We start from the raw sequence: 14,161 nt of genomic DNA on the forward strand, positions 1-14,161 counted from the left end.
ACAATAAAATCATCGTCGGAATTAGTATTATCACTAGAATGGTTTTCTTCTGTACTTAATGATGTAAAATCATAAAAATTACTCAAATTTTGATTAGTAACTTTTTCTTTATAGAGTTGTTGTTTTTCTTTTCGTTTATCTTTACGATTCTCTTTTTGCGTGGTAAAAACGTCCACTGTAGACATAAAACCTCTTCTCCCTGGCATCCGTTGTGCCAGTAAAAACTGTCTATCTTCATCAATTTTAATTTTTTTTAAAGCATCAGCATCAGCGATATCGAAGAGATTGGTCAATTTTATATGAAACCCACATTCGTGTTGTCGGTGAAGCTCTGTTTTTCTATTTTTATGTTTGAAAAGATTTAGCCATTGATTATAAAGTTTTTTAAACTTATTTATAGCATTATCTTTTCGAGTTGTCGGTATTCTTGCTTTATTCCAAACAAATGTAACTTCTTCGATCACTTTATTGCATGCATATTTAAACAAATTTTTTCAATACGATAAATATGAAAGAAAAACCGTAATACTTCACCATTAGACGGCAAACGATTACTTGGTACAGTTGAAATAGGCTGACCAATTAAATAAATATAAGTATTACTTCGCGTTGTCATTTTTAATTTACTGAATAAATATATGTATAATTAAATTAGCACTGATTCACATTTAAAGCACACTGACAATTAACAATTAGAGTGACACGAACATCAAAACAGCGCACTGTCAACTAAAATATAATTCTACAATGATAATAGACGTATATCAACCTTTAATATATAGTCATAGTATAATAAGTTATAAACTGTACAATACATAGGAATAACCCTGTCAGAAGTATAGATAAAATGTTTTATTTATTGATATAGTAATAATACAGTCGTATAAGAAAATATTACAATTGCAATAATACTAATATTTATAAGTATAGTATAGGAAAAATACCGTAGGTTATTCTGTACAATAAAAACTTTAAATTGCTTGGGATGGCTCAAAAATAATTTTTTTTCATAAGTATAAATGTGGAAACTATTTTTAAACTCTAGAAAACAAATTTAGATGGTAGGAAGACAAAATTTTTTTAAGTAATTTTTTTAGACCACCCTAATAATTAGTTTTTATATTATATAGTATATAATAAATTTATGTATTTCTTTTAATATACAATAAATTTTTGATTTTTAATTCAAATTATTAACATTGTCAATATATTAATTTATGAAATTTTTAAGAATATAATCTTTTTATATGAAAATAACTTAATGTTAGTAACTTATTTTTTACCAATTGAAGCACCACTGCTAACGACTAAACCTAAACATAGATTATTATTTTTTTATTATATATAGTTAATAAATGCATTCAAATTGAAAAATTCAACGAAATTATCAATTTTCAATCGAAATTATTAACATTATCAATATCTTTTTTTGTGATATTTATAAGAAAATAATCTTTTATTTCGATAAATACTTAATGATGGTAATTTATTACTTACTATTTGATGAACCATCACCATCCTGTTCACCTAAACATAGATGATTATTTTTTATATTATATAATATATAATAAATTTTTGATTTTTAATTCAAATTATTAACATTATCAATATATTAATTTATGAAATTTTTAAGAATATAATCTTTTTATTTAAAAATAAGTACATGTTAGTAACTTATTTCTTACCAATTGAAGCACCACTGAGAGCAGCTATACCTAAACATAGATAATTATTATTTTATTATGTTTCGTTATATTAAAATTGGAAAATTCAACGAAATTATCATTTTTAAACACAATTTATTAACATTATCAATATCTTAATATGTGATATTTATAAGAAAATAATATTTTATTTTGATAAATACCTAATGGTGGTAATTTATTACTTACTATTTGATGGACCACCATCATCATGTTCGCCTAAACATAGATGATTAGTTTTCATATTATATAATATATAATGAATTTTTGATTTTGAATCCAAATTATTAGCATTATCAATATCTTTTTTTGTGATTTTTATAAGAAAATAATATTTTATTTTGATAAATACTTAATGGTGGTAATTTATTACTTACTATTTGATGAACCACCACCATCATGTTCACCTAAACATAGATGATTATTTTTTATATTGCATAATTAAATGCATTCAAATTGAAAAATTAAACAATATTATGAATTTTTAATATAAATTATTAACATTATCAATATTTTAATTTTAGAAATTTTTAACATAACTATCTTGAAAAAGATAATTATCTTTTTATTTAAAAATAAGTACATGTTAGTAACTTATTTCTTACCAATTGAAGCACCACTGAGAGCAGCTATACCTAAACATAGATTATTATTATTTTATTATGTTTCGTTATATTAAAATTGGAAAATTCAATGAAATTANTTATTATTATTTTATTATGTATCGTTATATTAAAATTGGAAAATTCAATGAAATTATAATTTTGAAACACAATTGATTAACATTATCAATATCTTAATATGTGAAATTTATTATAAAAATTTTTTTTTATTCGAAAGTAACTTAAATATATTAATTTATTTCTTACGAATTGAAGGACGATGTCGATTACGTTCGCCTAAACATAGATTATTAGTTTTTTAAAATATCACTGTATTCAAATTGGAAATTTCAACAAAATTATCAATTTTAAATTCAAATTCTAATTGTTATCAATATCTTAATAAGAGGCATTACTGATAAAATAATATTTTTATTTGAAACTATCTACATGTTAGTAACTTATTTCTTACCAATTGAAGCACCACTGAGAGCAGCTATACCTAAACATAGATAATTATTATTTTATTATGTTTCGTTATATTAAAATTGGAAAATTCAACGAAATTATCATTNTTATGTTTCGTTATATTAAAATTGGAAAATTCAACGAAATTATCATTTTTAAACACAATTTATTAACATTATCAATATCTTAATATGTGATATTTATAATAAAAAAATTTTATTATTCGAAAATTACTTAAATATATTAATTTATTTCTTACGAATTGAAGGACGATGTCGATTACGTTCGCCTATACATACATGATTAGTATTTTATTATATATTGTTACATGATAATTTAAATTTAAATTAAATTAAATAATTTTCAAATTTTCAAATTGAAAAATTAAACAAAATTATTAATTTTTAATAGAAATTATTAACATTATCAATATCTTAATTTATGAAATTTTTAAGATATTAATCTTTTTATTCGAAAATTACATAATGGTGGTAATTTATTTCTTACCAATTGAAGCACCACTGAGAGCAGCTATACCTAAACATAGATTATCATTATTTTATTATATATTGTTATATTCTAATTGAAAAATTCAACGAAATTATTAATTTTATTCGAAATTTTAAACGTTATCAACATTTTAATTTCTGAAATTTATAAGAAAATAATCTTTTTATTCAAAAATAATTTAAGGTTGTTAATTTATTTCTTACCGGTTGAAGTACTATCACTATCATATTCATATAAATATAATAGATAAGTTTTAGTATTTAATCTTATTAAAATCAATTAAATTTTGTAATAAATTATATTGTTAGTTGATAATAATAAATAATAATTTTAATATGTTTTGTTGTTAAATTACGGTAACATGCTTACGACTGTATAAATGTTTTTTTTTTCAAAGTGTTTTCCTGTGTTATTGTGAACAAATATAACTTTCTATTATTTTTGTCTTATATGATAAACATTACTTTCTATAATTACATCCTCAAAAAAGTCTGTCAATGTAAATAAAAAATTGTAATTTTTGTCAGTACTTATTAATATTTTGAAACCAAGGATTGAGTTAGAACAAAGTCCAAAATTGTATAGTGATAAAAAATGCATTGCCCGCACTTTCATTCTGTTATTATTTTAAATTATAAAAGTTTTTTACATACTGGTCCGAAAGTTATTATCGACTAGTATTTATGAATGCCATTTTTTATTTTATAACCTAGTAATATATCTATGTTGCCAATTATATATTAAAGTATTTAAAAAATAACACATTATTTTTGATGATATAAAAAACATTTAATAATTTATATATTGAGAAATGTATAAAACTATTAATTTTAAATAGTATGTTCTGGACACTGTTATTGTTTTATATAGTTTACATTTCGATTCGATTACGATATCATCGACTTATTTCATTTTTCCAATGATATAATTTTTTTTTTTTTTTGAAATAACTTATTTATTGAAAATAAAAAGTAATTTAAAAATATTTGATTATTGTGATAAGATATAGCTATTATTTATATATTGTTTTATATTAATATTATTAAGTTATTTGATTAGTATATCATAGTTTGCTTTTTATAACAATGGCAACTTAACGGTATTCTTGAAAATATAAAGATTGGTTAAAACGTTTAGATTATAAATTTAATTTTTAAATATAAATTTTTTTTTTTGATATTTATTTATTATTTCATAAGATATTGATATATCGTAACATCGGAAACAATTTTTATTTTCAATATTCCGATATAATATAGCTGTAATTCAGTACAATTCAATATCATAAAAGAAATCGTTGACGTACTCTATAATTGTAAGAGTAATCAAATGATGATGAGAGTTTTAGTACTTGCGTTTAGTTGAATAATTCCATTCATTATTAATATTTTTGGATTTATTAGTGAAATTCAATCTAGTATGTTTTTTTAAATTTTATTTCGCTAAAAGTATAAAGATTTAAGAGTGCATTTATTATTAATTGTACATCCACATATTAGAAATAAATTATCAACTAACGTCTTATGTACCAGGTATGTAGATTTTTACAATTATTAACATTTTAATATCTCTTTAAGTTTATCACTCCTACTATTTTTATTTCCAATAAATAAATAATTCATTTTATTTTTTATTAAAGCTTCCTAGTTTACATCTGCTTCGTCACGTGTTTCGTTAGCCGTGTTTTGTGAGCGGGGGGAACGTTATACCTAAGGTATAAACGGCGGCAGGGGCGGTAGGAATATAAATATACAGAGTGTTCAGTAAAGGCTGATTTACACGATGCCAGTCGACGTACCAGTCGAAGTCGCCAGTTACTGAATGCCAGCGGCTGGCAACGTCTAAACATAATCTGCCAGCAACTGGAGAAAGCCAGTGGTCACTGGCGTGCCAGCAGATGACATTGCCAGTAAAACAAATTATTTTGTTTTGCTGGCGCGACAGCTTCCCCCCTCCACTACATCACCACAACGACAACAGCTAACTGGCATCGTGTAAACAGCAACAGTCACTCGTCAACTACTGGATTATAACAGTGATATAATATTTTTAACTATCAATGATAACAGTACATCGACACGTGTGTAAAAGTTAAAACTGAGATCGAAAAATCGAAATGGCTAACCGCTGGAATGAGGAAACCACTTGTAAATTCGTGCAATTATACCGCGAGCACGAAAATCTGTGGAACATGTTTATCCCGGAGTACCGTAATCGTAATGCAAGGAGTTCATCTATGGAAGCTATCGCGTCCGAATTAAATTTAACAATTAAAGAGGTAGCCAAAAAAATTAAGGCTCTGCGTTCAACATATTATTTAGAGTTGGCTAAAATAGGAAAAAGTAAATCTAGTGGTTCCGGCACTAATCTTGTGTACAAGCCTTTATTGCCGTGGTTCGATGATATGGATCATATTATGAAAACAGCAACCGTCAAAGAAAAGGAGACGTACAGTAATTATGTAAGTAAAATAATTTATTAATCAGGTATTATTCATTCGTTTATTGAAAAAAAAGGAAATTGATAATTAATATCAATGTCAATATCTTATTATATAATAGAACAAGGAAAAAAACGCTTTTCTGGGAAAATTACTTAGCGTGCTCGGATTTTCAAAAAATTTTTTTTCAACGAAAGTACTCGGTCACCAGACTCCGGGAAAATTATTGGCAAAGGTCGGAAAATTTTTGCCGCTCGCCCGCGAGCGTTTTAAAATTTCGACCGTTTTCGAGAAAAACGCTCGCTGACGCCAGCGTTTTACGACTTAAGGTTTGAAATTTTCATCAGACCCGCCCAATGACATTCCTGAGATATGATAAAAAAATCAATTCAATCCGTTCATTTTTCACCGTTTTACGAGCATTTTTTTTTTTTTTTTATGTTCACGCGCATGGTTTTAATATGCGCATTAACTCATTTCTCCTCATACGTTTATTCTGAACTTCAATTATATGGTGTAATATGTATTTTTATTAGTACACTATTTTGTATTTGCACATAGCACTATATTTTACCGAGAAATATTATATGTTACACTAGGCTTCGTCTATCTGGTACCCAGACCCGGAGCCCTACGAGCTGTCATCATAAGTAGGCAACTGATTGCGGTAGGGGTACCCGGCTACGCCGGGCACGATAAGTGTTTTTCAGAAAAAATATTATATCAGAATCAGTGTTCATTTTTCAGATTTGAACCCCCCCGTATATAAGGAAATAGTCTGATTTTAAAAAAAAGTATGTCGAATGAAAGATATACCAAATGATAGGTAAAGACATCAAACAACTATAAAAAAAAAAAATTATATAGATATGTTTATTTTTGAAAAAGTTATGNTATTTTCATATTAATATTGTTAACTTATTTGGTTAGTATACAATAGTTTGATTTTTACAACAATGGTAACTTAACGGTATATTTGAAGATAAAAAAATGGTGAAAACATTTAGATTATAAATTTAATTTTTGAATATAAATTTTTTTTCTCGATATTGATATATTCAGATATCGGAAATAATTTTTATTTTCAATGTTGCTTAATAATATAGCTGTAATTTAGTACAATATCAATATCGTAAAAGAAATCGTTGACGTACTCTATAATTATAAGAGTAATCAAATGATGATAAGAGTTGTAGTATTTGCATTTAGTTGAACAATTCCGTTCATTATAGATATTTTTGGTTTTTTTTGTGAAATTCAATCTAGTATGTTTTTTTTTTAATTTTATTTCGCTAAAAGTATAAAGATTTAAGAGTGCATTTATCATTAATTGTACATCCACATATTAGAAATAAATTGTCAACTATAATTTTTTTTAATGAATTTGAATTCTGTACATTTTTAAGGGTATATAACTTGACTAGTTACCCAACACGATTTTTTAAAACTGATTTAGTAAAATTACAAGGAACATCTAAGGCGTATTTACTAGGGTGGCATTGTTGTAGTGTAATATATTTTAGTGAGTTTGTAATGACTAAATATCAACTATGTGTATTATTTGTATAAGTTACCTCTGTTGACAATGACTCGAGTTCGACATACTGGACATGTATCATTACTTTGTAACCATGGCAATATACATACTCGACAATATGTATGTGCACATGGTAGTGCATAAATATCTTCGCTTATCGTATTCTGACAAATAGGACATTCTACAAAATATATATAACAAAATAAAAGTAAAATATTATAATGCTAATATTAGAATGTTTTAAATATTTCAATAAAAGGTGTGTAACGTAAAATGTAAGAGTTCTGTTTTTTTTTGTATATTATATGACTATATTTAAAATTTTTTTAAATTCCCATTATCAACTTATTAGTCAAAGATGCTAAAAAATGGACGTACTAACATTCAATGCTTATTTTAATATTAATATAAATATCTTAAATTTCTTCAAATAAACTTTTCCTTATAAAATATTGAATTAGATAGGAATAATGAAAAAAAAAAACCCGCATAGTGGTGTCGTAGCACAGTGGTGACGTGACATATTTGAGTCAAGTATAATGTATATAAAGTATATGTATAAAATATATCTGACAGTGATTAAAATCACTATCATAAAAAATGCTTCGATGCAAATCTTTAGATAGTGTTTAATTTTAAAAAATTGGTGGATTATTCCAAAAGCTACATGATTTGCTATTTTCTTATTTATATCCTAATTAAGATAAAGTATTTTACATTTTTAACATTATTATGCTATAACTTTTTGAAAAATGAATGGATCAATACAATTTTTTCATGATAAGTAGTATTTATATACATCTTTCATTCGACATACTTTTTTTTATTAAATCGGATCATTTCCCTATATACAGGGGAGGGGTTCAAATGTAAAATATGCATAAGGAAAGTAGAACTTTTTCAACTTAACTTTTGAAAGAGTTCCAGAAAGTCTGACACTTTTATATATATCTTAAATTAAAGCTAATGTAATATACTTTATCATGAAGAAATAAAAATTTCGGACTTTATTTTATCTTTACGGATAAAATGGCTACCTAATGCTATTTTTGTGTGAAAATTCTCGATTTTATTTTTTACATTTTTAACTTTATAATGCTATAACTTATTGTAAAGTGTATGGATCAACACAATTTTTTTATGAGAAATAATATTTTTTAATAATTCCTCTTTCATTCGACATACTTTATCTTAATCAGGATATTAATAAGGAACTAGCAGATCATGTAGCTTTTGGAATACTACATCAATTTTTTAAAATTAAACACTATCTAAAGATTTGCTTCGAAGCGTTTTTTTTTATAGTGATTTTAATCACAGTCAGATATCATTATACTTGATCTAACTATGCCAAGTCACTACTGTACCGCGACACCCTATGCCGGGTGTTTAAAAAAGTTATGGCAGTTTTAAGTAAAAGAAATTGAAAAAATGTCGAAAGTTAGCGATTTTTAAATTTGTAATTTTTAAGTAGATCTCCCTCATTTAAGGGAAACGAAGAAATTTTTTTCAATATTTAAGGGTAATGTGTTCGACTAGATACGATTTGTGATTTTTTGACGTATTGTTGAAAGAAATCGATCTAGTGAGAGCTGAGAAAAAGTAGTAACAGTCACAAAAAAAAATTAAAAAAAAAAAAACACATCATAGTAAAACCAATACTTTCTCAGCTTCCATTCGAAGCTAATAAAAGAACAATTTCTTAAATAGCACTCATTACCAAATTAAATAAATTTATAACTAAAAAAATTGAGCCACATTTCCATTATATTAATCAATTATTTAAAAATAACTTTGTTTTTTAGAATATATAGAGTGCTAAGTAAGGATAAAGGTAAATTGTTATAAACAATGAGAACAATAGAAATTCGTTACTTTACTTACTGAACACCTATATATTACAATGTTAATATTAATTTATATTATATTAGAACCGATGAAAGGTCTATCGAAACTTTTTGGATCTATTTATGTATAAAAATAATAATAATTAATGTTAATTGAAAAAGCAAAAAAACATAATTTATTGTTTTATTTGTATAAATTTTACTTTGGTAAAAACACATGAATATATAAGACCTTATGATTAAAAATATATTTCGCTAATTGTAGTAAAGATTTATAAAATCAAACATTACATTACTATCATAACAAAATATGAAATTATTTATAATACTTATTATATTATTTGACCGAATGATTTTTAATTATTTATTTTTATTATAAGTTCCAAAAAGTTTAAAATGTAAATTACAACCGATTAAAGGTATATCGAAACTTTATGGATGTGTTTATTTATAAAAATAATAATTAATGTTAATTGAAGAAGCGAATAAACATAATTTATTGTTTTACAAAAAAAACTTAGTAATACACAATGTAAATCATATGTNTTTTATAAAAAAACTTCGTATTACACAATTGTGCCGTAATATTAACTTAATGGTAGTAATTTTTTGCTTACCAATTGAAGAACCAGCACCATCAACTTCAACTAAACATCGTAAATTTGTTGCTTTATTTAAGTCNCCAAAAAGTTTAAAATGTAAATTACAACCGATTAAAGGTATATCGAAACTTTATGGATGTGTTTATTTATAAAAATAATAATTAATGTTAATTGAAGAAGCGAATAAACATAATTTATTGTTTTACAAAAAAAACTTAGTAATACACAATGTAAATCATATGTATTGAGCCGTAATATTATCTTAATGTTAGTAATTTTTTGCTTACCAATTGAAGAACCAGCACCATCAACTTCAACTAAACATCGTAAATTTGTTGCTTTATTTAAGTCGCTTAAAGTTTTAAAATTTAAGAGCATGTGGAATTATTAATTGTATCCTATTATAATATGACACTCCTTTACCTTTCTTTCCTATTTTTTAATTTTTGTTTATTACACAATATTTATTTTTATTATCATAATTTTAAGAACTATAATTATTCGAAAATTAAACTAATTACTCACATTAATTAAATGTTAGCAATTTTAAAACAATTAGTTGTACATCCATAATAATGGTTCTTTTTTACTTTGACGGTTTGTCAAAAATTTAAGGAATTTCACATTTATGGATATCTAATAGTCCTTAATTTAGTTGTGATATAGTAATACAAATAATAAATTATAGTGGTATAGGACACCATTCCTATGATGATATTTAACATAAAGATTTTTCATCATCTCACATGGCAAAGTAGATTAGATGATTACAAAAGTTTTTTCCCCCCTAAAGTGAAATAATTAATTTTCTACTGAACCTCGCTAAAGTTCTGAACTATATACAAAAAAATAAGTTTCATTTCATTTAATTATAGAGTACCTATACTGAAATAAAATTTACTTCATGTAAAGATTATACGAAAAATTATCGTTTGAGCATTAAAAATGTTTCAAAAAAATTTTATTTTGATAAAAAAGCATGAACAATTATTTTGATTTTTTAATTAAAAAGTCACCTCTAAAGATGACCAAAGAGTCCTGTCTTTCTGGCGAAATTAAGTATCTCTCTGGGTTTTATTGAATTAAATATAACTAAAAATAGTCGACCATCAAATGAATTTTAACGTTGGTTGAATAACTAATCCCAACTATAGACAGGATTATAATTTAAAATTATTATTTCAAATCCTTAATATTCTTTTAATATTGTTTTGTTTAGTTTTTAGTTTAAATAAGTTTGATATTCATTTAATGTATTTTGTGTATTTAAAATATTGTCATTTTTTATGCACTTCTCTAATTTACAGGGGTTGAAGAGAATTTTTTTAATTTTAAAGGCCATTTTATTATATTTCTAAATTTTTTATTTTGTTTTATATTATTAACCAGTTATGATTTGTCATTTTTTCAACGACCTATCGTTTATTAGTTCAAATAATTGTTGAAGAGTTATAGGGATCGACGATCAGAAGTAGAAAGAACTAAAGATAATATGTGCAAATGGATTTTAACCACAGACGCAGGCTGTAATTTCAGGAACGTATGTATAAAATTACAAAAGGGCACAAAAACTGTAAATTAGATTTACTACTCCTTCACCTTATGATCTTTCAACGAGTACAAGAAGTACTCGGCAAATATTATAAATTCGCTTATTCATTTTATTTAATAAATACATAATAACTCAATCATTCTCATGCTCATATAAGACCAACCAGTAAAAAATGTTTTTATTTTATTTTAATAATTGTAACACAAATATTTTAATTGTATGTTTCATTTTAAGTCATTAAAAATTCTACCAAATAATAAGAGATATCGTGGATTTTATAAGAAAACAAATGAAAGATAATGTAATTAAAATTTTTCATTTCTGGGAGAAGAAGAGGCTAAGAAATATATTTCTTTTCTATAATTGTATTTATTTTATTAGTAATTATGTGATTTATGATAACGGATCACTCTGTATATCATTTAGAGACTTACCTTTCAAATAAAATGAAGTGAGCACCATAACAAAATATATTGAAAAAATATGCAATTTCTAAAACAAATTAAAAATTAATATTAATAAAAATAAAATTTAAATTAATCTCTATTTGTGCGAAATAAAATAATAAATAGCATATATTATACTAGAAAATTAACAAATAGGTATTTCAACTGCATCAATAGAATTCANAGAAAATTAACAAATAGATATTTCAACTGCATCAATAGAATTCATTATTGACAATTTTTGAATAATTATTTTTAAAACTAATAATTTACTAAAGAATAATTTTACTGTCTATTATTTATAAATCAATTAAATAATAAGCTCATTAGTTTATTAATTTATTTTATAATTGAAAAATTAAATTGTTTTACATTGCTAGGTATGTAGAATAATTTTACTTACCATTGTTCTAGTATGTACCAACAAATTTATTGTAAGCCGTAATAAAAATGTTTGGAAACAGACATAATTTATAAGGATTTGAAGTAAAATATACGTATTGGCAAACAAGGCATACTTGTAAAAATAAACATAATATATCTAGTATGTTTACAAAAATAATGAAATATTGAAATGCATTATATTTTTAACATAAATTATCATTTGTATGTTAAACTTTATAAAAATCACATTAATTATATTAGGTTATACTTTAATACTACTAAATAATGAATGACAAATACATATTTTAACAAATATGAATAGTCAAACTGTTGAACACGTCATAATATAACGTGTTCAAAAAATTGATACGATATATTAAATTGTAACAATAAATTTAATAATTATTAAATTCTAGAGAGCATTATTGCTCATGTTTTTAACTACAGCAGCTATTTGCACATAAAAAGATAAATCGTTGGGACAAATTTTTTTTCATTTTATAGTACATGACATAAGCTTTAATTTAATATATGCTTAAAGAACGCAGTATGTCCGGAAAATTTTCAAAAGTTAAGTTGAAAAAATTGACTTTTGTGAAAAAGTTGTTAGTTTTAATGTGGGCAAAGATTCAAATCTACAAAAAAATTATATCAAATAAAAGGGTAACCTAAAAATTCAATATAAAAAAAAATTTTTTAATTTGTTAATTTTTTAATAAGTACAAAAAACATTACACTAGAATGTGATTTTATTCGCAAATATCACATATTTTGTTGAATTTTGGCGGCTATTTGCACATAGAAGATATGGTGTCAGGACAAATTTTTTTTTTTGCAATATATATTGCGGAATATAAATTTTAATTTGAAATATGTTTAAGGGTTGCAGTATTCCCGGAACATTTTGAAAAGTTGAAAATGTTGAGTTTCGTAAAATAGTTAATATCTTAAAGCCCCCTCCTGTAAGCTAGTTTAGTGTAAAATTTTCATATAAATTACATCAAATGAAAGCGAAATATTTAAGGTTTCAATATAAAAAAAATTTATGTTGATTTCTTAATTTTTGAAAAAGTTATGGTAGTTTGAAAAAAAAATGTCATAAATTATAATTATTAAAATTGTAATTTTTTTGGAGGTTTCCCCCATTTACGAGGAAGGAGAGATATTTTTAATGGTAATGTCTTCAACTAGATTCAACGATTTGTGATCTTTGACGTATTGTTGAAAGAAATAGGTCCAGTGAGAACTGAGAAAAAATGGCAACAGACACAAAAAAAAACACATAATGGTAAAATTAATACCCTCTAAGCTTCGCGTTGAAGCTAAAAAGTTGATATACACAGTAATCGGTTTAGAATCGATTAATGACTGGTCGATTACAACTTTTGGTCAAGTATTTCAGAAGTTATTAACAATTTAGAGTATATACTAGAGATAAAGAATGGGTGTTACTACTTTTATCACTAGGCTTTTCCTGGCTGTACTCTTCGTCTCGCTTCCGTATAATAATGAATATAATATCTGAAGTGCTCATTCAAAAGTTGTTATCGATCAGCCATTTTCTAAATTAGATTATTTTCTATTTTATAAGCTAGTTAAATATTTTTGTTAACTTTAAAAAATAAAGTTGACATGCCTTCAAGTTATAAGGGATGATTCTAAAAAGTAATTATTATCTTATAAATCAATAAATATAATTAACTAAAAGAAATAAAAATTTATTTTTCCAATATTGTATTTATTTTATAGGAAATCTCTATAGTTTTATCTTATTTTTTTCCTCGCCTTAATCCAAACTACTTGGAGTTAGCCATAATATAAAGTTGTATAAAATAGTAAAAAACAAAATATTTCATTTGTGAGGACAGATCTAATCAAAATGATATATGTGAAAATGTATATTTGAATGATTATGATTACTCATAAATAATATTTGGAGTTCAAATGGAAATATTTTTAATTCGATTAATATTTTAAAATGTTTTTTTAAAATTATATGTTATTTCGTTATTCATAAATAATTTGTCATTAATAATCATAAAACAGAAATTGTATTCTACGATAATTCTA

General features: G+C 24.2%; 1 protein-coding gene across 1 annotated transcript in view; it reads right to left on the reverse strand.

Moving 5' to 3' along the window:
- The window catches only part of LOC126908679 (E3 ubiquitin-protein ligase RING1-like), a 34,492-nt gene extending 22,348 nt beyond the window's left edge, over positions 1-12,144 (reverse strand). Inside the window, exons 1-13 of the mRNA XM_050690968.1 lie at positions 12,111-12,144; positions 11,696-11,753; positions 9,997-10,026; positions 7,298-7,441; positions 3,281-3,310; positions 3,033-3,062; positions 2,778-2,807; positions 2,573-2,602; positions 2,309-2,338; positions 2,081-2,110; positions 1,893-1,922; positions 1,686-1,715; positions 1,498-1,527 (exon numbers count right to left, since the gene is read on the reverse strand). Coding sequence (XP_050546925.1) covers positions 1,498-1,527; positions 1,686-1,715; positions 1,893-1,922; positions 2,081-2,110; positions 2,309-2,338; positions 2,573-2,602; positions 2,778-2,807; positions 3,033-3,062; positions 3,281-3,310; positions 7,298-7,441; positions 9,997-10,026; positions 11,696-11,753; positions 12,111-12,113 — 505 coding nt within the window. The 5' untranslated portion in view covers positions 12,114-12,144. The remainder of the gene's footprint in view (positions 1-1,497; positions 1,528-1,685; positions 1,716-1,892; positions 1,923-2,080; positions 2,111-2,308; positions 2,339-2,572; positions 2,603-2,777; positions 2,808-3,032; positions 3,063-3,280; positions 3,311-7,297; positions 7,442-9,996; positions 10,027-11,695; positions 11,754-12,110) is intronic.
- Between the last annotated feature and the right edge of the window lie 2,017 nt (positions 12,145-14,161).

The sequence above is a fragment of the Daktulosphaira vitifoliae genome, unplaced genomic scaffold, assembly GCF_025091365.1.
Source record: "Daktulosphaira vitifoliae isolate Bord-2020 unplaced genomic scaffold, ASM2509136v1 Scaffold_1, whole genome shotgun sequence".
Lineage (NCBI taxonomy): Eukaryota > Metazoa > Arthropoda > Insecta > Hemiptera > Phylloxeridae > Daktulosphaira > Daktulosphaira vitifoliae.